This window comes from Cervus canadensis, chromosome 8, assembly GCF_019320065.1.
Source record: "Cervus canadensis isolate Bull #8, Minnesota chromosome 8, ASM1932006v1, whole genome shotgun sequence".
In the NCBI taxonomy this organism is placed as follows: domain Eukaryota; kingdom Metazoa; phylum Chordata; class Mammalia; order Artiodactyla; family Cervidae; genus Cervus; species Cervus canadensis.
In genome coordinates this window covers 16170215-16195371 of record NC_057393.1, presented here as the reverse complement: position 1 = coordinate 16195371, position 25157 = coordinate 16170215, and the positions used below count along the sequence as shown (strand labels likewise).

The following is a 25157-nucleotide window of genomic DNA, read 5'->3' as shown; positions in this document are numbered from 1 at the left end:
AGTCATAGAACGACATTTCCCCAGCTTATGATAGCATCGTTAATCAATGAAGACAATTTGTACATTATCTTTGGAATGTGAATGTAGAACGGGTTTAAATATTTCAAATCCTCAGAGCCCACTTAAAAACAGATACTGATAACACTTTCTCCAAGCTGTTTATAAATGACTTTGTTTGCAGCTGTGGTCAATATGAAAGTTATTTCACATGCATATCACAGAGCAAGTGCATAATAAACATTTGTTGTACAAATAAGTGTTAAATAACATACAAACAATCAGATCTGCTGTGTCACTTCTGCAGCATTAAAACAACATTTAACCAACTCCAGAGTAATCTGTTCTTCTGTATTTGTAATTTGCTTAATATAAAAGTGAAAGTGAAAGGGCTTCCCCTGTGGCTCAGCTAGTAAAGAATCCACCTGCAATGCCGAAAACCTGGGTTCGATCCTGGGTTGGGAAGATCCCCTGGAGAAGGAAAAGGCTACCCACTCCAGTATTCTGGCCTGGAGAATTTCACGAACTGCATAGTCCATGGAGTCGCAAAGAGTCGGACACGACTGAAGTGAGTTTCACTTTCACTTTAATACATATATAAAATCACATATATTTAGTTTACATTAAACTATCAACTTTATATTATTCATACCATTTAATAAAATTTAATATTTACAATTGTGTATATTGATTTAATTTGAGAGTTTATTAAATGTCCTTAATGTACCTTGATAATATTGTATACATTGTAGGGAATCAGTTGTGCCCTTTTAATGAAAATTCTGAGAGCTCAGAAGTAGTTACAATTATCTTTTTATAGACCTAAAAACATAACACATTAAGTACTCTTATTTTATACATTGTAAGATATCTGTATCATCCCAAGTCTTTCTGCATTGTCTCCTCTTTTCCATTCCTTTGCCCTTTACATTTTTCACATTTGTTTAAACTGAACTACTACATTGGGCAAGAAATGGTATATTGCTCCTTCTTGCTTATTACTGTGAAAACATGCCTTTTTTGATAGAGAGGTCATATGAGCCAGCTAATGCATTGGCATATGAACTAGCTTTTACTGCCAAATGAGTCAGCTGAGATAGGAACATTAATTTATTTGAATGGACATGAGTTGACAGGGCCATAAAGAGATATTGGTATAGCTTAATGGAACAAACTGTCAAGAAAACATAGGCTGGGTATGGTGTACTTTGGCAAGCATCAGAATGTTTCAAAGTTCACAAGTTTCTGCCTTTCTTGATTTGAAATGTTGTCTCATGGATTTCTACACTAAAATGCAAATACCTCTAGAGAAATGACACATTAAATTATTATTAGGTGTTTATATTAGACTGAAATTGATGATATTCAAACATTTTGACCTACATAGGTAGTACTTGTATCTGAGTCAACATCATACCTTCATAGGAATAGTTTATCAGATTGCCTTGTTACTGAACTAAAACGAAGGAGAAGGCAGAGATCTTTGCTAAAGGGAAAGATTTGGAGTGTAAAACACTACCTAGAGTCTGCCATATTATCAGGGCCAGATAATACCTCCCTCATTCCAGACATATTAATTCTGTGATTGCCTCCAAGTTTACATTAGTTGTTCTGGTGGCCATTTAATATTCATATAAAGTTTATAATGCACTTGTGTAAGGCTCACTGTAGACAGAAATCCCTCCAACTTTTTCATTTAGGTTGATTCCATATCATGTTTTCTATGACTTGCCCTTGAAAATTGATTTTTGGCATCTATATTCTAGGACTTAATGTTCATCTCTGTAAAAATTCACTTGAATTCAGCCATCCATTCTGATTACTGGTCACTGAGAACTGGTTAAGATTATGGATTTTGGAGTCAGGCAAACCTGAATTCTACTAAATCGAACTGCCTTTTATTAGCTGTTGGAACTTCAACAAGCTGCTTAATCTTTTTGAGCCTCAGTTCCTCATCTTTACCTTGCAATAATACTGCTCAGGGTTGTTTAATGAGTTCCATGTGGATCAGATGAGTCATTGTGCTAATTCTGCACAGTCAAAGGAAAGACTAGCCCTTGTCAAGCTACTGGGAGATAACCTCTGAGCCCTTGGTGTATCTTGCCTGACAAGGATGCTTCCCTGTACCTGAGACCTTAGGCTACACTGAATCAGTCTGACATCTGGAAGGCCAGAGACTGAGCCCCTAAGGTTAGTCATACAGGCACTGCATGTGTGTGTTAGTTGCTCAGTCGGGTCCGACTCTTTGCAACACTAAGGACTGTAGCCCACCAGGCTCCTCTGTCCATGGGATTCTCCAGGCAAGAATACCGGAGTAGGTTTCCATTCCTTTCTCCAGGGGATCTTCTTGACCCAGGGATTGAATCCGTGTCTCCTGCTTTGCAGGCAGGCTCTTGACCGTCTGAGCTCTTAAGGGCTCTTAACTGAGCTCTTCACCAGGGAGGCCACAGGCCCTGTATCCCTACATAATTGATCCCCAGTTAAACTCTGGTACCAAGTCTCAGATGAGCTTCCCTGATGGGCAACACTTGACGCATATTGTCACATTTCACTGATGGGAGAGGTAAGAGCTGTCCTTGGGACTGCACTAAGTGAGGACATCTGGAAGCTTGCGCCCGCTTCCTCCTGGTGCTTTCATTCCATGTGCCTTTTCTTTTTCCTTATTTTAAACTGTATCCATTTTCTGTAATAAACCATAATCATGAGCATTATAGCTCTTCTGAATTTTGCTGGTTCTTCAAGCAAATCCAGTCTAAGACTGGTCTTGGGGACCCCTGGCACATTCACTTTATGCAAACTATATATCCTCAATGAAATTATCTAACCTCATTTAGTTTCACTTTCCTCTCTGTAAAATAATAACACCTGCTTTGCAGTGAAATTCTGGCAGCCAGCCTACACTGTATTTTCTTCGCAAGCATAATTTGAAGAGTTACTATAGAAAACTCCAGGAAAATGTAAAGTACCAGCATAAAGCATAGGTATTCAACAAAAGTTAGTTCTCTTAAGCAATATTGTTTGTGAGTTCTTATATCTCTCCTCTCTCCCCACCTCTAGATGCAACTGTCTGGACTAGGAGATTTAATTTCAATGAGTACAGTGATGTCCTCTTCCAACCCTTCTGTCCCCCACGGACATCCTTCTCCTCCTATCAACTGATTACTCTTTATTTTCATCCAAAAATCATTCTTGATGGAGAAGACAGGCGAAGTAGAAACTTTGCTTGACCTTTATTATTTATTGGCCTCAAGCAGTAAATATATCTCTTTCTTGATCTTCTTTAAAAGTTCCATTTTATTTTCCTGTCTCTGGTATTTTTTTTCCTGTTCCCAATAAACTTTTCTGGCCTTACTCCTACATATTTGTGGTACTTTCTCATATTCATCTTTTATTATCTACCCTTTTAAAAAAATTATTTGCCTAATTAAAAAAATATTTTATTGTTACATGTTTTTCCTAATTACAAAGAAATGTATAGTCAAAATTAAAATAATTAAAATACTTATTTAAACTTTCTTAGAAGTTCTACTCTAAAGAAATCACAATGTATTTCTTTTATCTACTTCAGCTCACAGCAGAGATCCTTGTGCTACTGGTTTCTTTAATTATCTTACCATATTCCTCCCTATTAAGACAATTCTTGATGCAATAAACAGAAGAGTTTCTTTCTGGAGAGTTTCCGGCTCTCTCAAATTTCATGCAATGAAACATATCCATCTTTTCTCTAAACTTTAAAAATCTACGCTTTTGTCAAGTCCATGGTATAGATTTGAGCTTTCTCTTTTGGGTATCAGGAGCACATTTTAAAATGAAAGACTCAGGTTATATTCTCTGTACGTCCTCATCAAGTACTATTTTCTAAGATTCTGTCTCTATAGAAAGTGGCACAGATGACCAACAACTGCAGAAACTTTTGTAAAGAATAGCTCTCTCAGGCATTTGTGCTTAAAGCAAGAACCCGAGAAGTGCCCCGGCGATGCAACCAAGGCAGAGCCAGGGACAGATTTGGAATAAAACCTGAAAGTCTTGTCAATTTTTAATTGCTGTTAATTAACAATCCTTCAAGGCACACGGGTAGGTGAGGACAGCATGGAAGCTTGTCTAGAAAGTTGGAGTTTTATATAGCATTAAGTAATCTTATTTTTCTTTGCTTCAGTTCCACACATATAAAATGGAGATTTAAAAATTGAAGCCACATGAGATAAGCTGCAGGGGGAATATACATATTTTTTGTGTCCAGCACTCTACTTCTCTGGGAACTGGTGCTAATTCTCCTCTGTCTACACGGTTTCTGCTGAAGCTGTCATGTTTATTCATTCCTTTCTTCAACTACTATTTATTGAGTGCTACATCTGACACTAGCTCAGGTCCTGCAGATACAGCAATGAATAAAACATACAAACATTTCTCACAGAGCTTACGTCCTGATGGAGGAAATAAGACAGTAAGCAAAATAAGTAAATATTTGGTATGTCAGATAAAGCATGCTATGGAGAAAAAGCAAGCAGGAAAAGCAGCAAGGAAAGTGCTGTAGTTGAGGAATGAAATTAGTGAAGTGCTATGTTTGGTAGGTGGCCAGAAGTGGCTTCATCCAGGGTATTTTTGGAATTGGATCAAAACAGGATAGTCTGAATCAAGAATGTAGAGTAAGGAGTAGGGGGGGAAGTCTGTTAGAAGCAAAAGAGAAGAACGAAAAAGATACAAGAGAGTAGCATGAAAGGAGAATGTGGGGAGAGAGGGACAAAAAGAACCTCCAAGGTTCTGCATAATATTCTGTACACTTCTGATTAACTTTTCCAAAACAAATCCTTCTGATAAATTCCAAGCTGAAACGAATCAGTTTTGGTCACTCTCAAATAAAGAATCCTAACTCACACATATATTAAAATAACTTATAAATGCAATGCTCACCCAAAGTGGGAGCTGCTGGTTACTTCAGAAAATTAGAAGTTGGTGCTTCTGATGACAAGAATGAAGATGTGATACAGAGTTGAATTAATTCTCCTGTTCCCTGCATATGCAAAGTCACTTCAGTCGTGTCCAACTCTGTGCAACCCCATGGACTGTAGCCTGCCAGGCTCCTCTGTCATGGGATTCTCCAGGCAAGAATACTGGAGTGGGTTGCCATGCCCTTCTCCAGGGGATCTTCCTGACACAAGGATCAAACCTGCATCTCTTAGGGCTCTGGCACTGATAGGCAGGTTCTTTACCACTACCGCCACTTGGGAGGCCCTCTACTGTTCCCTGGCATCCAGGAAATAAAATGTACAAGAAACACTTATTTCGTTGTTTTCTTTGAATCAAATTACCTCTGATCCTGCACTGGGCCTGTGGAAAATTCAAATGAAAGTGTTATTTTTCACCCCCAGTTATGACCTCCCTCTGCTCCCCCAACCCTAGAGTCACAACAGAATTGGAGAAGCTTACTGATGTCTAGACGACTAGTATAGGCTCTCTAATCTCCACGTCATCATTGTACAAGCCTGCTTTATACTTTCTCTCAAAGTCCCTGACTCTCCGCTTCTACGCCAAGAAGAGAGAACAGAAACTTTACAAAGGTCGAAGAATGCTTTCCTCCCTAAGTTGTAGCCATCCCATCTGAAGTCAAGCAAACTTTCTGAAAAAGGGAAAATCCTGAAGGAGTCTCAGATGTTCACTAATTACGGGACCTGTCAATCTCAGTTTCTCTCTTCTGATTTTCAAAACAATTCTCTTCTTTTCTGGCGTCCAAGGTAGACTGCATACAATGTTTTCATTTAGCTTAGGTTTTTATAGTAGACCACAAGAGTAAGTAAATTCCTTCTAGGAATTTCAGCTTTCCACCCTACAAAAACTCTCCCTCTTTCTCCACTCCTCCTCAGATATTGGGTTTTTTTCCTCCTTTTTTTTTTTCTGGTATAATATATATCATAAAATCTCCCATTTAACCATTTAAAAGTGTACAGTTGTGTGGCATTAGGTACATTTACATTGTTGGGCACCCCAAAGATTTAATGAGGGTCTGGTGATCTGACTGAAGCAGGGGAGGGTTGGAAATATAGGAAGAAATAACTATTGTATTTTAAACATTTTTTTTTCCTGTTCTTGAAGGAATGGGACAAATTCAAATGAGATCCCATAATGGGTGATTCTGAGTAGCTAAGAGGCATCATTAGGATTCTAGACACTAATGGGAAAAAAGATGATGCAGAGAAAGGGTGATTGTAAGGAATTTTCTAAGAACAGTGAACACAAACTTGATCTGTCTCACAATACTCATAATACCATTTAATGTATCTGGGGAAGTAAAATGAAGAATTTTTCTTCATTTTGCCTTCTACCAGGATCAGAACAGTGTTCCTGAATCTTGTTTGGGAGTGAATAACTTCGAGAGGTCTCAAATCAAAAGGAAAATTTAATTTTATGAACTGCAATAATGCCTAAGCAATGTGTTACTAAAGAATGCAATCCATAGAAGAATTACTATTAAATGTCTTAGAATTCTTAAGAATTGAATGTGAGTTGCAGGATTTAAGGTGTGGAAAGGCTTGCATGAAGGGCATCAAAATAAACCCACAAGATTTAGCACTGGCTTGGCCTTGAGTTTTCTTTTAGGAATTTGAAGAATTCGTATCCATTTATGTGTTCCCAAATATTTAAGTGCCTACTCTGTGTGAGGCACCGAAATACAACAGTGAACTAGGTAAAAAAGATTCTTTGCTCTAATAGAGCTTACGTCTAGGTGTATTTTAATTCTGAATTATGAATCCAAGAGCACAATACATTGAATAAAGCAGTTAACCACGGGAACCGTAGTTCTTCACAAGCTGCAGCAGAAGTCAGCATTTTATTAGTAAATTTTCTGTTCCTGGATGCTGGGTCTTCTTAATTCTTAAAAGGGATAGGGGAGAGATGTGAAGATATTTCTCGCCGAAAATCTACATAGGCTTGGTGTTTGGGTTCGGAAACTGGGACTTACACCTGCGGCACCGAATTAACCCTACTTAACAAGCAAACAGGATGACAGAAGGAAAACTACTCCATCAGAGCCCTCGGACGGGTCAGCGACTCCCAGCCAGCACGAGGAAAGCAAAGACTACAATTCCCACAAGCCCTTGCGATTCCACCCACCCGGGTAGCTTCGAAGCAAGGGAAAGGCCGGGGGGATGTCGGCCGCACTGCTTGTTGCGTCATTAGCGTGCGACTCCAAGCTACAAAACCGGTGTGGACTACAAAAGCATGGCAGCTGCTGAGGCGGCGGCGGTGGTGTTGTCGTCCTCTTTGAAACCAGACCCAGCCCCAGTTCCCGAAAGTGCAGGGACAGCTGCAGCAACGGCCGCCACATCCTCAGCGATGGCTGCAGCCGCGGCGCTTGCGGCCGCGGCCAGGACCGGATCCGAAGCCACGGTCTCCAAGCCCGCGTTGGCTACTAAGCTGCTGTCGCTGAGCGGCGTGTTCGCTGTGCACAAGCCCAAAGGGCCCACTTCAGCCGAGTTGCTGAATCGGCTGAAGGAGAAGCTGCTGGCAGGTACTGCAGCCGGGTGGGGACCAGGCGGAGGCCATGCGGTCTCCGTGAGAGCGGAAGCCGCAGGGAGCACGCTAGGCTTTTTGCCCTTTCAAGGCTCACGTGATAAAAGGAAGGGAAAGGGAGAACGACCGCTGTATAAACTCTGGACAGAAATCTGGAGCGTCTCCGGCTAAGACTTGTCCTAACGTAAACTCCTGTAGCCTAGTTGGCAGTTGTCTTTCTCAAGGGGAAAAAAAAAACAAGAAAAAACAAAATCTACGCACCCACAAATAAACCTCTGCTCTTGGGCATGCAGTCCAATTTTCTATAATCGAATCCCTCAGAAACCTTTTGTTTGGCTCACGTAAGTGAACTGTACCCAAATGAATCACTGGCTCTCTACACTCCAAAGCTGCTTTCTTAAAAATGTTGGAAATGTGGATATTACTTAACCAAGACTTAACACAGTGTTTTTCACAGAGTGGACATGAGAATTATTTAAAGTCCCTTCCCTTGCACAGATGCCGATGCCGATGCCTAATCCTTACCCTCTCAGAAATAGTGATTCTGAGGGTATGGGGTGTTTTTAGGAAACTCCATCTTTAAACTGTTGTTCCTGGTGATTTTGGTGTAAGCAGTCTATGGACCACATTTTATTGAACACTATAACTTGGTCATTTCTAGAGCATTCTTTTTGTTTGTTTCTTTATATACACTGGGAGAATATTAGAAAATTCTAAAGGATCTCACAGCTTGTCAATCCAGTAGTTCGTTTCATACAGTGAAATCAAGGAACTTTTAGTTTTTTTTTTTGACACCTGCAATAAGCCAAATCTGAAAGACACCGATTCCTCCTTAACTGAGCTCATAGTAGTAATTTCTGTAGCCTTTGGTGATAAAACTATTTAACTAGCTTTTCAAGGCCCTCTAGAGTCTGGCCCTGGCTTATTTTTCCATCAAATCAGTACAGGAAATTTCTTTGAATAGTGTCCCCTGGCAAATGTTACTGCTTCCCTTTTTATTGCAAAAACAAACTCTTCTGGTAGGAATTTGTTAATTAAAACTGACACAGGTTCAGATGTTTGTTGGTAAATTCCTGAAGATATTTAATACCTGTGTTATATCTGCTCATTCTTTTGTTATACTTTCATTATACTTTGTTACCTGTAAGGATGTTGAAGGAAGGAATTACATCAGGGACAAGCCTTGTGGTGTCATCATGGAGTTGATTCCTTCATAGAATTGCTTTCCTTTGGCCTTCTTTGTTAGCTAAGCTATGGCATTTTTGTTCCTCAAAGTAATAATTTCTGTTCTTTCTTTCAGATGGGTTTCTCACAGGATTAAAGCCATAGCCTGGCTTTCTGGTTAGTTGATCTCCAGGAACTGAAATTTCTTGTTGAAACTTAGTTAAAATTGATGGTTTCCAAGCTGTTGCTGAACTGTCTTCTGGAGGCCACTCACTCAGAAGTAGACATTCTCATCACTCTCCATTTCTATATTGCTTGTGATTGGCTGATTCTATATTTATGTTAGCTAGACCAGGGCTTTCTAAATGCTGTTCTGACTGGTTGTCAGAATTTACCTGGAAGGTTCTCTTAAAGATACAGATTCCAGAACACAACATTCTAATGCCAGCCGGGTTTGACAATCGCTGATTTAGGCCACAGTTAGTTGTCACGGCCTCTATTAATATTCCTTGCTTTTCTTTACATTGATTCATCTGGCACTAAAATCTCTGCTCTTCTGTCTTTTTGAAACCTTCAAGGCCTAAAACATAAAAGAATTTTATGGCTATAAAAGATCTTGGTAAATATTCATCATCCATGATGCCAGTGGGGTGAACCAGATTCCAACATAGTAGAGGCCAGGTGTCTTCAAACTTGGAAAAAGGGAAAAGCACAAAGGGAAGACAGTAAACTTTAGGGCCTCCATTCTCCAAGCACCTTTAAGTTAAAAATGCAAAGAGTTCCCAAAATGTTTCTATAAGTACAGTATGAGAGAGCCATAATGGGTTACAGGTGAAGGTGAAGGGTTTGAAGTCTAAGCCTAACCTTACAGGTTCACGTTAAAGCGTATCCTCATGTCTTTCCAAACATGGTGATGTCGTAATCAGAGAGTAACATTAGGATCATGTCCCAGACACTGGAGTTCTAACTCACTAAGGTGATAATTAAGTGGTGATTACAACCCAGCGCATCCTTTTGGCCATTTCAGCTGGCTTCTCCACTGTGGCTCTGCCTTCTCTCCTTACCTTGCTCTGTCCTTGCGTTTCAGTTTCTTTTACTCTGTTTTCCATCTTCTCTGTGTCCGTGGTAATGCATGCATGCTCAGTCACTTCAGTTATGTTGGACTGTTTGCAACCCTATGGACTGTAGCCCACCAGGCTCCTCTGTCCATAGGTTTTCCAGGCAAGAATGCTGGAGTGGGTAGCCATTTCCTTCTCTAGTGGATCTTCCCAACCCAGGGATCAAACCCTGGTCTTTTACATCTCCTGCATTGGCAGGTGAGTTCTTTACCACTAGTGCCACCTGGCAAGTAAGGAAGGTTTTATGGATTTGGAAAGGTACAGATCAAGACGGCTCTTCCTGCTTCTCTCTCCATGCTCATTTGAAGTCTGGTGGCCAGTATTCTCTCAATATGTTGTTATTTACCATGATGATGATGATGATAACAGCATATTGGTATAGAGCTTTGAGTTTCCAAAGCACGTTCAGGTAGCATTATTTGATTTTATTCTTTACAATAGGAATATGAGATAGGCCAGGCTAGCATCTTTTGTTTTTTTCCTTTTCTCTTTTTAAAATCTAAATGCTTTGGCGTGTAAGTGGCATCTTAAACTGTTACCTTCTTCCCATGTAACCTTTTGTTGAGATTAGCTTCTTTAAGGAATTGGTGACTTGATTAGGAGAGGAGGGCAGATATACAGATAGTCTGGGGACTTAGTATTCTCAGAAGTAACCCTGTATGAAATATACTCCAGATGTTTAGGTAGCTGGAGTGGCCAGCAGAGAACACCAGGGAACAAGAAAGATTTTAGAGATGGAATTGAGGACTTTTAAAACTAGCTTCCTATGTAAAAACTTCTTTTCATCATCCTCCATCTACTAGCCTACTACTGCTAGGAATTTACTAGATCTTTGTGGATTAGTGTGGATATTTACCCACTTAAAAAAATTTTTTTTCCCTTAGAAAATGGGTTCTAGTTTTTCAACAACTAATTTGGGAATACTGTTTCTTTGTAATTTAGATAGTGTCTGTATATTTAAAGTCTGTTCTTCAGTAATGTTGTAATCAGTTCAGTCACTCAGTCGTGTCCGACTCTTTGCGACCCCATGGACTGCAGCACGCCAGGCTTCCCTGTCCATCACCAGCTCCCAGAGCTTACTCAAACTCATGTCCATCGAGTCAGTGACACCATCCAACCATCTCATCCTCTGTTGTCCCCTTCTCCTTCTGCCTTCAATCTTTCCCAGCATTAGGGTCTTTTCAAATGAGCCAGTTCTTATAATCTTAATATATAAAGTTTGTACAATGCTTTTTATTTGTTTTGAGTATTTCATCCACGCCGCCTCATCCCATGGTAATGGAATTCTACTTTGTTTCTCTCAGTAATTACTTTCTTTTTTTTTTTTTTTTTAATCCCATTTACTCTTAAAGAAGCTGGAATGCCTTCTCCAGAATGGACCAAGAGGAAAAAGCAGACTTTGAAAATTGGGCATGGAGGGACTCTAGACAGTGCAGCCCGAGGAGTCCTGGGTAAGAGATTTGAATGGAAATTTGATGTAACTGCCACTTATATAGAAAGAAATATTGATTAAGAACAGACAAAATTGACTAAAGCTATGCCATTTTCAGTCTACTTGGAATATTTCACATCTACTAGATTCACAGTGCCATCTTCTCAAGAAGCCCTTCTACAAGGTATAGAAGGCTGTTAGAAATAGCCACTTTCATGTGTGGAGTGTGGATGGACCTTGAGAAAGGGTGTGTATCAGTGCAGAAAAGAGTTAACACAGCAAGCCTGAGTCCACTATCTTTCTGAAGGCCTGCCTGCATTTGGGGACCTGGATTTGGGGTTGAACCCATCCTTCCCCATCCAATAAGTGCAGTTTGGTGTGCCTCAGTGGTTTGTGTAAGCAGTGTGATTTATGCTGGACACCTGCTCTCCATCTTGGAATCTGTAATTTTTGTCCCACCATGCAGTGAGAGGGTGCCTGGATAACCATTCCTCTCATCCCCTCCAATAAAAACTTTGGATGTTGGGTTTCCAATGGGCTCCCTTGAGCAGGAACATTGTACACATGTTATTCCTTTTTCGATTATGGAAGGATAGAGGATGCAGCTGTGTAACCTTAGGATGTCACTGTAGGTAAATCTTAGCCATGGAAGAATCTTTCAGCGCGGGATGGTCTTGGGGACTCCTGACACAGTATATGACTCTTTTTGTTTTTTTGCCTGTATCTTCAGAAGATGAACCTTGTAGTTCCTCAGAGGAAGTCACTTTCTCTTGGGGACATTAGTTAAGTGTCTTACTACATGTGGAGGAAGATTGATAGAATTGATTGAGGGAAGAAGAGTCATTTGTCTTTTTTTCTTCCACCTTTTTAATTTGTTTGGGGTTTTTTTGCATCTAGTAGAGGTTCTAAAGGAACACCTCAGTGGCTCTATGGTAAAGAATCCGCCTGCAATGCAAGATCTGCAGGAGATGCAGGTTCAGTCTCTGGGTGGGGAAGACCCTCTGGAGCAGGGAATGGCAGCCCACTCCAGTGGAGAATCCCATGGACAGAGGAGCCTGGCAGGCAACAGTCATAGGGTCGCCAAGAGTCAGACACGACTGAGATGATTTAGCACACATGCAGAAATCCTGAAGTCTATCTTTTTAGACTGCCAAAGTGTGTATCCGCAGGATGGGGTATGTTTTTAGACACCTTTTTATAACTGTATCCATAGTCACAGAAATACACATTTGGAATTCTCCCTATTTCCCCCTGCCCCACATACTAGAAACAAACTTTTATGGAACAAGCCTACGTTTTTACATGCCCTGGTGTTTTTTATTTTACTCTATTCCATTTTTTTTTACAATGTTGATCATAATCCCCTAAATTGATTTCATGCTGCCCTAATGGAATGTGACTCATGCTTTGAAAAATACTATGCTAGAGCATCCAATCCATTTTATTTGAGCTAAAATTAGATGCAAATAAAAACAAACCTGATCTAAGCCAGCCAAAGGAAATGAATGCTTATTTAGAAGAAAAGGATAAAATTGGTGAATAAAATTATATTTTTCAAGAAAATTGGAAACTATATGATTTGCATTTTCTAAAATTACAGATTTTATGTGGTGCATGTTGGCAGAAACATCTTTACTTGAGGTTAAAACAGGAAAAAACACATGAAAATTCATTTTCTGAGTTAGAGAACTTGAATAGGCAAATTTTGACACGTTAACTACTGTTTCTTACCATAATAATTGATAATCACTTATTGAGCACTTACTGTGTGTGAGGTCCTGTAGTTAGTGAGTGGTGAGATCAAAAGTTGAACCTGGACGTGCTAAGTGTTAAAGTCTCTGCCCTAACCTGGGATGGCAAATAGCTGGTACTCCTGCCCTTGTTCCCCATGTCCACAGCAGAAATTACTAATCAGTCAGCATTCTTTACCATTCCTTCCAGAAGTGGGTTCATGATTCTTGTCAGTTCAGCTCTTCTTAAGCTCTCCCATCTTCTAAGGCGTCCATGCGTGCTCAGTCGCTCAGTGGTGTCTGACTGCGACCCTATGGACTGTAGCCCACCAGGCTCCTCTGTCCATGGGATTCTCCAGGCAAGAATACTGGAGTGGGTTGTCATTCTCTCCTCCAGGGGATCTTCCTGACCCAGGGATTGAACCCATGTCTCCTCTGTCTCCTGCACTGGCAGGTGGATTTGTTACCACCGAGCCGCTTGGGAAGCCCCTTTCTAAAGCACAGGAACATAAGTCCAAGAAGAAAGGGAATAAAATGTGCGTTTATTTATGAATAGACCAATTGTATTAATGTATGACTGTTGTTATTCATTGGCATGCAGAAAATAGTGATATTCAAGGCACTGGGTAAAGAAGTTTATTTTTTACCCTAAAATCTAAGGGATCTTGTTGAAAGCTTCCATTTTAGTATTGTGAAGGGGTGGCATTTGGCAGAGATTTGTGTGAGTGGAAGAAATTGTGTTGGAAATAATTTTCTTTTTTTTTTTTTTGGAAATAATTTTCTATTTAGAGGGTTAATTTGTATTTGATCACACATGTCCTTCAATATGATATAGTGTGTTCGTATGTCAAAATTATTAATTTTTTTCCTAATACCTGTGATTTCTATTGAGAAATAGTTTTTTAAAAAGTAGATATTTAGTTACAGAATAAGGGAAGTTTGTTGTCTAAATTCTACAGGCTGTTAAGCAAAGTTGATTTTTGGTGTATGGTGAAATGAACACTGGGCTGTAATCATCATGGGTTGTATACTGGCTACTTTATTTACTAAGTACATACACCCTGAGCAAATCCCATAACCTCCCAGAATTTCAGTTTATCTCTTAAAAAGTGATAACATCTACTGTAACTCTCAGAAGGTTTATTGGAATATCTTAGGAGATGTCTCAGAGAAGGCAATGGCACCCCACTCCAGTACTCTTGCCTGGAAAATCCCATGGACGGAGGAGCCTGGTAGGCTCCAGTCCATGGGGTCGCTAAGAGTCGGACACGATTAAGCAACTTCCCTTTCACTTCACTTTCATGCATTGGAGAAGGAAATGGCAACCCACTCCAGTGTTCTTGCCTGGAGAATCCCAGGGACGGGGGAGCCTGGTGGGCTTCTGTCTATGGGGTCGCACAGAGTCGGACACGACTGAAGTGGCTTAGCAGCAGCAGCAGCAGGAAGTGTCTATAGTATCCTGATATATACTCTACCCTGTGAAGAGCTTTGTTAAAGGGCTTTTTGTCTTATTGTTGTTGTTTTTAACAAAACTGGACCTAGTGGAGAAATATACTTTTACTTTCAACATTTTAGGCTGTTTTTGCTGTTTTGAGGGGGAAATATTGATGGTAAAGATTTAAGAGTTTAGCTGACAATTTAAAATATAATCTGAAATTCAGGTTTATAATTCTATTAGCCTATATTTTATATAAGTACTAGAAATAGTTATAAAATGTTTTCAAATGTTAAATAATTATTACATATAATACATATATATTATATATAAAGCATATATAATTCTATAAAGAGGGCTTACAAAATTCTGAAAAACTCTGTGGTAAGCAGAATAATGACTTCGCTGAAGATGTCCGTGTCCCAGTCTCCAGAACCTATAAATATGTTAGATTACATAACAAGGATGCGTTACAGTTGCACGTGGAATTAATGTTGTTGATCAGTTGACTTTAAGAGACATCCTGGCATATCCTGGTGGATCCAGCGTAATCACAAGGGTCTGTAAATTGGAAGAGAAGGCAGAAGCATGTCAGAGAAGATGTGGCGATGGAAGCAGAGGTTGCAGTGATGCGGTTGCTGGCCTTGATGAGGAAGGGGGTCCTGGGCCAAGGAAGGTAAAGAGCCTCCAGAAACTGGAAAAGGCAAGGAACCTCCCCTTGGAAGCCTCTAGATAAAGGTTCTCCCCTCAGGCCTCCAGAAAAGAAGGCAGTGTCTTGACCCCTTGATTTGTACCATAGTAAAAGTCACCTCAGATTTCTGACCTCCAAAACTGTAGGATAATAAGTTTGTGTTGTTTTAAACCACTGTGTTGGTAATCTTGCACAAGCAGTAGGAAGATGATATTCAGTATAAATTACTTAAAATGGAACTAAGTTTTGATATACTATTTTGAAGTTTAACTTTAAAACTTAGAAAATTATGGTGAAAAAAGTTAGAAAATACAAGAAAACATAAAGTGTAAAGTAAAAATTATCCATTTTCCACCTTCCAGCAATAATTTTTGTCAACATTGTGGTTATATTTCTCCCTAGCTTTTTGTCTATGCGGATTTTTTTAAATTGAGCTATAATATATATACTCTGGGCTTTCCCGGTAGCTCAGCAGGTGAAGAATCCACCTTCAGTTCAGGAGACACAGGAGACGTGGGTTCAGTCCCTGGGTTGGGAAGATCCCCTGGAGGAGGAAATGGCAGGCCACTCCAGCATTCTTGCCTGGAGAATCCCCACGGACAGAGGAGCCTAGTGGGGTCGTAAAGAGTCAGAAACAACTGAGCCCTTGACAGAGGAGACTGTATACATGTACAAGCTGGGTTACTCTAAGATGCCTTCTTGTTTCACTGTGGATCACTGAAGCTACAGAGAAATCGTCATCCATCCAGCCTTTTAACTATGATAGAATCAGACACATCAACCTGCTCTTAAGACACCTTGCACTCTGGCTGATAAACCCACTGTGCTCATCCTTGTGTCTGAGAATTTGTCAATTTGTTCCTTCTTTAGAACACACTTCTCTCGTCTGCATGTTCAAATCCTGTACATTCTTTAAGGCCTAACTCTGAATGCCTCAGTGAAGCATTCTCTGGACTCTGCGGCCATGTAGAGTAACCTCCTACAGTAGTTATCTGTGTGTTCATTTTGACACATCATGTATGGATGTATTGTTATTTAATGTTATTCTCTCATTAATTGAGGCAACCTTTTTTTTTTTTTTTTTTTGAGCACTTGCAGTTTCCCTTGTCTGTATTGTATTTTTCCCATGAGATTATAAGCCCTTTCAAAGTCAGGATATGTGCTATTCCATTAAAAGTGTTCTTGGGATGGAGTGCCTGGTAGCTGCTTGCAAAATATTGATTGGGGTTTCTTGAATGGAATGAAATTGAATTGAATCTTTGTTATTATTATACAAAGTTTTTGCCTCAGCAGCAGGTGCTCTCATTTGAGCTCAACAGAGGATCCCGAAGGCAGAGAGTGTTAATGTTAGCCCTTGAACCACTATGACTATCAAAGAAGCTGAGAGGGCCTTTGGGATAGACTTTATGAAGGAATGGGGATGTGAGCTGTGTTTCAAAGGATGGACTTTAAATACTTTACCAAGAAGTTGGTGCTGTAGGCATTGGGACCCTATTGAGGATTGTTCAGGAGCTTTGTGCCGTGGAGTTTTCGGAAATGGTTGTGAAATGGTATGAATTGGAAGAAGAAGAGATACGATATAGAACAGGGAGGTTGATTTGGGCTGGTGGCAGTGAGAGGAAAGCCTGGATGAGTAAGTTGGCAGGGGGATGAGGAGAAGAAGGTCTGCTGTTAGTCTGGTTGGAATTTTAATTCCAGCATGTACTGGTTGTGAGATACCGGGCAGAGTTCTTAGACTCCTATGCCTCAGTTTCCTCAGCTATCATAGAGGGATAATCGTATCATCTTGTTTTAAGGATTAAATGAGCTAATGAATGGAAAGCACTTAGAGTAGAATTTGATACATGGTAAACTCAGTGGATCATATCTGCTATAAATATTCATGATAATTCATTCAACTTGCCAGTCATTTCTCTTTGTTTCTTATAATTCTGAATTGCGACGGTTATATTGTGTGTGCTTTTACAAAATTGTATCCACTAATGAGAAATACTTCCATTCTTATGAAACTTTGCTTGCTGTTAAGTGAAGAAATGATTACATCCTCTCATCTTTGGCTGGTGAAATGTTTTGTTACAAGGATAATGTTTGAGGAGACATGTGGGCCATTGTACTTTTTATTTGGTCCATGCAAACATATACTCTCCAGACTCACATTTTACCCTGTATTATTCTTTGTGTCTGGTTGATATGTTATGTTTCTATTTTCTTGATTGTATACTGCTGGGCACAAATCATCTTTAAATGGTTCATTAGTTATGATAATAGCTTTTGCTTTGTTTAATAGTGGACTCTGTCAGAGAGTTTATCATACCAAGATTAACTGTAGCATTTTTTTTTTTTCACTGATGCCCATATAAAATTCCAGTGAGTCCTTGGAGATTTTTTCAAAACTTTTTGTTATCTAATTGTCTGGATTGAGGTTTCTAATGTTATGTTTCACACTTAGAGAAAGAAAGAAAGTCTCTCCCCCACCCCCACTTCAGAATTTCTTACTTGCATGACAAGTTCAACTGATTGGAATCATAGGAGCCCTGACATTATGCTAAATAAATGCTTTTTCTAACTTTACATATGCCAGGAAATTGTGCCCAATGTATGTCATAAAGCATATTTTTAAAGCCTGGTTTTCACAATATGATGTCATAGTATCTCTTTCTTTAATTTGTAGTGGTTGGAATTGGAAGGGGAACAAAAATGCTGACCAGTATGTTATCAGGGTCCAAGGTAAGAATACTGGAACGGTTCTGCTTTTCTTGAATGTTTTCTTAATGACCTATGTGTTGGATTTTATCAGTTAAAAAATAAACTGTATAACTTGCTTGAATGAGTGTCAACCCTGGGTATTAATCACAGTGTCTATAATATTTGAGATTCAAAATATTGAGACTGTAAATTCATAATTGAAAAGTAAATTTGACTTATCGAAGCAAAAATTTTGTGGTACCTATAATTTAAAAATAGATGTGTTTAGTGTTTGTGAGGGATTTTTTGGTATGTTTGTTTTTGTTTGTATAATTATATTTCTTAAAGAAAACTTACAGATCATAAATTCTGTTAGAAGATTTTTTTTAAACCTTAGAATTTTTGTAGAAACAATGTCATTTTGTAAGCCATGCAGTTTCCAACAAAAGACATGTTTTGTTCAGTGTTTACAGGATGTTTACTAACTAAAAGAATGGGGCTTCTTAAAGATGATGTTACATCATTCCTTGACTGCATCCAAAAGCATCTTTAAGGCTTTGAATAGGAGAGGGAGGAGGGATTAAGCAGGGACAGGACAGGTTCCAAACCTGGGCTTTAGGCCTTGAGTGAGAACCGTCACTGAACTGTCAAGGTGGAAGGAGCCCAGAGACATGTCTAGATGTCAGTGTTTCACCTCTCTGGGCCTCTTCCGGCTTTAAGAGAGATAATAATATCTGTATTCTAGTTAGCAGCTAGATGCTGGTTATAATAGCTTGGACTTGGGACCAGTGAAAATGGGGAAGATAGGAAATGTGGAAAACATGGAAGGAAGATTAATATGCCATTAGGAAGGGGAGAATTTCAGCAAGTTCCTGGACTAAACTTTTTGTTTGTTTTAAAACCCTTGTTGCAAGTGGGTTATAAATAGTTGGTAAAGTGCTTTCTGTCCAAATTTTTCCTTAGAAGAGAAACTGTGGTCAAAGACCATTTAAAAAACTTACCATTTCACTGCAGACTTTTATTAAAAATATAATTAATATCAAATTGCTAAATAAGTTTCTAAGCACCTTCATTTTCTGAACTTATCTCATGGTGGGTACTGGCCCTTGGGCCAACTGTTGAGGGCCAGGGGTCTAAGTAAGTTTTTCTTAAAATGAAAAGCCCTGGAAAGCCTATTGCCTTTAACATCCCATTTTAGTTATTAGTTGGCATAAAAGCCTGTCTTTCAGTTGGGAAGGATCTTCATACCTTAGATAAGTGGAAGAATCTCCAAAATCACAGAATGTAACAATTGTGTTAGAATGGAGGAGTTTGACGTTGTACAGTAATTTGTACAGTGTATTTAAATACTGACACGTAGAGGTTAGAATCTGTTTCTGGTACAGAATTTTCCAATTGCTTAATATATGTTTAATTCTAAAATATAGACCATGGTTATTTTGATACAAGATTATGGATGATTTTATTTTCTTTTTTCATACTATTTGGTATTCTTCAAAATCTTTACAATGAAAAGTCACTTTTTAATAAAACAAAAGGTATATTTTACATTAAGGCATTTGTTTGTTTGTTTTCCCCACCAAGATAAAATGTTAAGTTCACTGAAATATTCATTATCCACCCCCCCCCCAAGAAACCCATAGGTACATGTAACACATTATATGTTTTTGAAAGGTTTTACATGTAAATTCCAGACACATTTCCAGAAGTATGATGACTGGAAAAATACATACATCATTGGCTCTTGTTTAAATTTTATTTATCACAAATCATTTTGGTATTCAGCTAGGAAAGCTGAATGTCATACAGTGAAATCGCTGATCTTCAGATGACTGTAATGTAAGTAGAAAACTCCAGGTGCTTCTTATTATAGAGACCTAGCTCTTGGGTACTTCACCTTTGCAATATAAGAGTTGTTATTATCTTGGTAGCTGTTTGTATTTCTTACACTTTTAATTTTAGATTATGTACTTGTGGTTCAGCCAGTAAAGAATCTACCTGCAATGCAGAAGACCCGGGTTCGATCCCTGGGTTGGGAAGATCCCCTGGAGAAGGAAATGGCAACCCACTCCAGTATTCTTGCCTGGGAAATCCCATGGACAGAGGAGGCTGATGGGCTACAGTCCGTGGGGTGGCGAGAGTCAGATGCGACTTAGCAACTACACCACCACCACTCCTTATATGCATTCCTGCCCAGTCAGATCAGAGCAAGGTTTAAGAAAGAGCCTTTCCTTGTCTTTATCATTAGCTTTCTCTTCTGTCAGGCTTTGCTCTGCCAATGATCAACTTTATCTTGAGTCATTTTTTTCTCGCTGCATTCTCTTTTGGGATTCTGAGTGTATTATGTAAAAAAAGCACATAGGTTTTCTGCATAGTGCCTGTTATACAAAAGTTGCTCAGTAAATACTGTTATTACTGTTTCCACATGTTTCGTCTATCCCCAAATCTCTCTCTCCTGAGTTACAGGCCTGTTGGATCGCTCTGACTACAGATGCCATAGACATTAATTTTATTCAAGCAATTTCTGTTGGAAATCTTGAATGCAGTTAATTTCATTCCTTTTATTTCTATCTCTGACTTTTTGATGGCCTAGGCAAAAACATGACATTGATGAGAAAGAGGAAGCATGCTGGTTATTTAAGGAAGAGACTTTACTCTGGGTATTAAAGTCAGAAAGAAATTTTTTACAGTAAGGGAGATTGAATGATAGATAGTGGTTCTCAAAAATAGTTCTACAACATGTGTATAAGTGGCTCTGCATTGAAATACAACAGGTAGAATGATTCTAAGGGAGTTAGGTGAACACATCCCTTTGACTTAACTTGATCTAAGTATGGAATATAGCTTACCCAGAAGAAAGCAATAGATTCACAGTCCCTTTACTGTCTTCCCTAAATTACACTTTCTTTGAGCCAGTCATTCAGGAGAATCTGGATGGCAGATGTACTTTGAAGTAACAGGCTTTGATGAGGTTTTGGAGTGTTATCTTTATTAGCTTCCTATATTGCTGATTAAAAGTTGGTTATTTATATGTGCTTTTGAAACCAGATGAGCCATGGAAGGGTTGATGTTCTGTTATGAGATTGCTAGTGCCATGAAAATGCTCTTAACTAGCATTTTCCAGGTATAATGCTACTCGCATATCTGTGTGGAGGTAAACCATAGTGCCTGTAGGCAAAGCCAGCATTTCAGCAGAAAGCAGCTTTGTATCCCCTTCAACTATTGAATGGGTATCATCACTGGGGTATACAGATGTTTCCCCCAGATGTGTTCAGAGGACAGTAATTTCCCCCAGGTGTACACAAGCATTTTTAGGTTACCTAATCAGTGTCAACTGCAAAGTGTGACTTTAATAAAGCTCCTCCTGTGAAACTTAGCAGCAGCTCTCTTAAGATTGGAGCATCTCTAATCCACTTTCTCCAGAGGTTCGTCCAATTTGTACCTTTTCTTTACACTCTATTAATATTCATTATATTTCATAAGTACTATATTCAAAATTTTGAAGGACTTAACATTTTATGTGCTGTATAGAGCTGTTCCTTGTTAATGAAGATATTCAAAACCATGTTTCGGTGTGGTAGCATAATAAGCTTATCATTAATAAACTCATATTTCTGCAAAGTACTCCATCTTAAATTGCTCACATAACTGCCGATTCTTTTCAGTGAGAATTCTGTTCCTTGCATTTTTCTCGCTAATTCCTGTGATCCTCAAAATGAAATTTGAATTTGACCAAACGAGAAGAGGATAAAGAATATGTAGTACAGTGTGACCCAAGATAGAAAGCAGAACAATCCTCAGTTAACTAGGAGTGATCTAATTCTTCACTTGTGAGTAATGAACAGTTCTGAGAAGTGACTTTTATCCTTTCAGAGAGCTTAAGACGTAGCCATTTCTCCTTACAAGAAACACATATGTACATTATCTCTGCTATACTAGTTTTTATGTATTTAGCTTTTGTTTAAATGCATAATCAAATTCCTAAGACTGAGCTTGGTATTTCATATAAGAAATGATAATTAAAAATTAATTTTAATTGCATGTGGAATAAAATTATTGCAGTCCATGGGGTCACAGAGTCGGACACAACTTAGCGACTGAACAAAAACAACAGATTATTGAATCCTGTGATGTTAAGTAGGGGATTATTGTACCATTATCTCTACTCCTAGATATATTTAAAATTTTTCCTTCACAATCTACACTGCCCAGTAGAAAATTGATTTTTTTTAATTTTTAATTTTTTAAAGTAAATTTATTTTATTTTATTTGGAGGCTAATTACTTTACAATATTGTAGTGGTTTTGCCATACATTGACATGAATCCGCCACAGATGTGTTCCCCATGTGTTCCCCATCCTGAACCCCCTCCCTCCTCCCTCCCCATCCCATCCCTCTGGGTCATCCCAGTGCACCAGCCCCAAGCACCCTGTCTCATGCATCGGACCTGGACTGGCGATTCGTTTCACATATGGTAATATACATGTTTCAGTGCCATTCTCCCAAGTCATCCCACCCTCGCCCTCTCCCACAGAGTCCAAAAGACTGTTCTATATGTCTGTGTCTCTTCTGCTGTCTCACATATAACTGATTTTTTAAAACTTTTTGTACAGTGTTGGATGGCATCACCAGCTCAATGGACATGAGTTTATGCAAACTCCAGGAGATAGTGAAGGACAGGGAAGCCTGGCATGCTGCAGTCCATGGGGTAGCAAAGAGTCAGACACAACTTAGTGACTGAACAACTGTATATTTATAAGCGATGATTATCAATAAAATCAGGTTTTTCCTTGCCATATTGGCTGGTTTGGAAAGTTTGTGAATGTTCCTCAATCTATACAGTGCTTCCCACATATCAAAAACTAACCAAGCAGTTACAGTCTATTGATTTTGCCTTTTATTTTGTATCAGTTAGGTTTATTAGTAAGGTTCTGTATAAGCTTTAAGACATGCATAACAGTTCTTTACCTTATGGCCTGTTTCCCTCTCTTGTGTCTCTTCCTCTAGAGATATATTGCCATTGGGGAACTGGGGAAGGCTACTGACACGCTAGATTCTACAGGGAAAGTAACAGAAGAAAAACCTTATGGTATGAAGCTCGTCATATGTAGTCCTTATTCCTAATATTTAAAGAAACTTTCTCTGAATTTGGAATTTAAAAATAAGTCTCTTATGTTTCCGGTGATTTTAATTGTCAGTACATTTCTTTAGGTTAAAAAGGTTGGAAATTGTTTATTACATTGTTGCTTATATGGTATGCCTATTAGTAAAGAATTGCAGTAATTGACTTTTCCTATAATCAGTATTTTTTTCCCAATTATTTTTATTAGTTGGAGGCTAATTACTTTACAATATTAGAGTGGTTTTTGCAATACACTGACATGAATCAGCCATGGATTTACATGTGTTTCCCATCCTGAACCCCCCTCCCACCTCAATATTTTTTTAACGTGCAGAATTCTTCCAAATAACTCCCTTGGCAAAAACCACATATACAATAGATACGATTTAGGACATTTTTCCTAGTCCTAGGTGAAACAAAGCAGAGAAATTCTCTTGCTCGATTTTACCTGCATCGTGTCATTGTTGTTGTTTTGGTTTTGGTGTATATAATTATCCCATAGCTGTTGAAATAAATGTCCTAGGTTTAATACGTTAAAATTGATCATATTCCTGTGCTTTTGGAGTATGCAAAAAGATATAACAAAAGAAAAGCTATTTCTCTGGAAATAAAGAGAACTCACTGGGGCGCACTTTAATTTTTCTACCATCCCTTCTTTCACTTCTTTAAGAAAGGATGGATAAATGAAATGGTTTCCTAGCAACTCTCATAGTGCTTATGCTATTTATAATGCAGCAGTTGTGGTTTTCGTACGGACAGTTCACCTACATCATTATGTCATCAACTGAATTATTTGTAAGCTTTCTGTTCTGTTTTGTTTTTTTGCCCGTGCTTAATGTTATCTTTTTTAATGTAGCTTTAGGCAGTCTTAACATCTGCTTCCCTGTGTTTTTGTGTTGAGTGGTCTTAATGTATATTACATATTCCCCCAGTAGAGAGACCAACCTTCTCCTTGTTCATAATGGCTTCTCTTGTCCTGTTAACGTTTGTATGTGGCTTAGTATCTTGCATGATTAATCAAGCACCATAATGAAAAGAAAAATCAACCAATTTATGTTGAGTCTTTTAAAAAATAGATGTTGAATTAGCCTTGAAATCTTTACTATTATTATTATTATTATTATGGAATAACAGCATATGCCCACTTAATGGAAACCCAACCATAATCTTCAGCCAGAATGCTTGTGAAATTAAAGAGGCCTAGGAGGATGTCAGAGATTTCCAGAGTATCCTACATTATATGTCAGTTTATATATAGTTAAAAGAATTGTGAGGTGGTAAAATTGGTGAGACTCATTGGTTGGATGGGGACAGAGAGGAAGTTGTTAAAAAAAAGATCTAGGTTTCTGGGTTTTAAAACTGTTACATGACGGTGCAATTCTTTGAGTAGGGAATATTACAAGAGGACCAGGGTAATGAACTACTTGAACATACACTGATGAGAACGACTACCCTGAGGCATTTTGGAATTTTTAAAAACTCTACTTTGTATTTTATCATTTACGACCTTACTTACGTTAAGGAAAGTATGTTAGTGTGTTAAAATCATCTCATTATAATCTTGAAATCTGAGAATCTGAGAAACTAAACAACTTTCTTTAGGCCCTGAAAGGGAGAGCTCCCTATAGTTGACTGAACACTGTCGTCCCAGAAAATGAGAGCTCAGAGAGTTTTGCTGATTGACATGATTTTTCTGTATGATTTTGGTAAGTCAGCGTAGTTTGTCATCTGTTTAAGCTGCACAGCAGGTGCCAAGGGGAAAATAAATATAAAACCTACCTTGTGTCCTTAAGAAACTCGTGTCACATGGAGAACTAGGACCTGTGTTCTCAACCCTCTGAGGCTTAATCCTAAGGCCTATAACCAGTATTTTGTAATGCCTTCTTTATTATGCTGAAATAAAACTCAGAGTTTTTCTCCCCTGCCTACACATTAAAAAAAAAAAAAATCAATGTACTATAGTAAATGGACTATAAAGAAGAAATAAAGGTAATTTATAGTAAAATAGTTACATCAGTATGTAAATGCACAGATATTACTACACTGAAAGTCTTCATGAGGTAATCAGATACGTATATATATCAGATACTTACACATCAATCACTGTGAATGCCACAAGTCAAATGCAGGCTGACAGGTGTGTTGTGTTGATGACTCAGTATTGGAAAGTTCAGTATCTCCTTGCGGGAGCAACTGAAGAAGAGAATTATTTTGGGGCTTCCCCGGTGGCTCAGTGGTAAAGAATCTGCCTGCAGTGCAGGAGATGCAGGTTTG

At 38.7% G+C, this 25157-nt stretch overlaps 1 protein-coding gene across 2 annotated transcripts in view; it reads left to right on the top strand.

Moving 5' to 3' along the window:
- The first annotated feature begins 7185 nt into the window (after positions 1 to 7185).
- TRUB1 (TruB pseudouridine synthase family member 1) overlaps positions 7186 to 25157 on the top strand; it is a 31111-nt gene continuing 13139 nt past the window's right edge. Inside the window, exons 1-4 of one of the 2 annotated variants that reach the window (XM_043476751.1) lie at positions 7186 to 7504; positions 11141 to 11239; positions 17748 to 17803; positions 22769 to 22850. In XM_043476751.1, coding sequence (XP_043332686.1) covers positions 7216 to 7504; positions 11141 to 11239; positions 17748 to 17803; positions 22769 to 22850 — 526 coding nt within the window. In that variant the 5' untranslated portion in view covers positions 7186 to 7215. The remainder of the gene's footprint in view (positions 7505 to 11140; positions 11240 to 17747; positions 17804 to 22768; positions 22851 to 25157) is intronic. The other variant, XM_043476752.1, reaches the window with a different exon arrangement.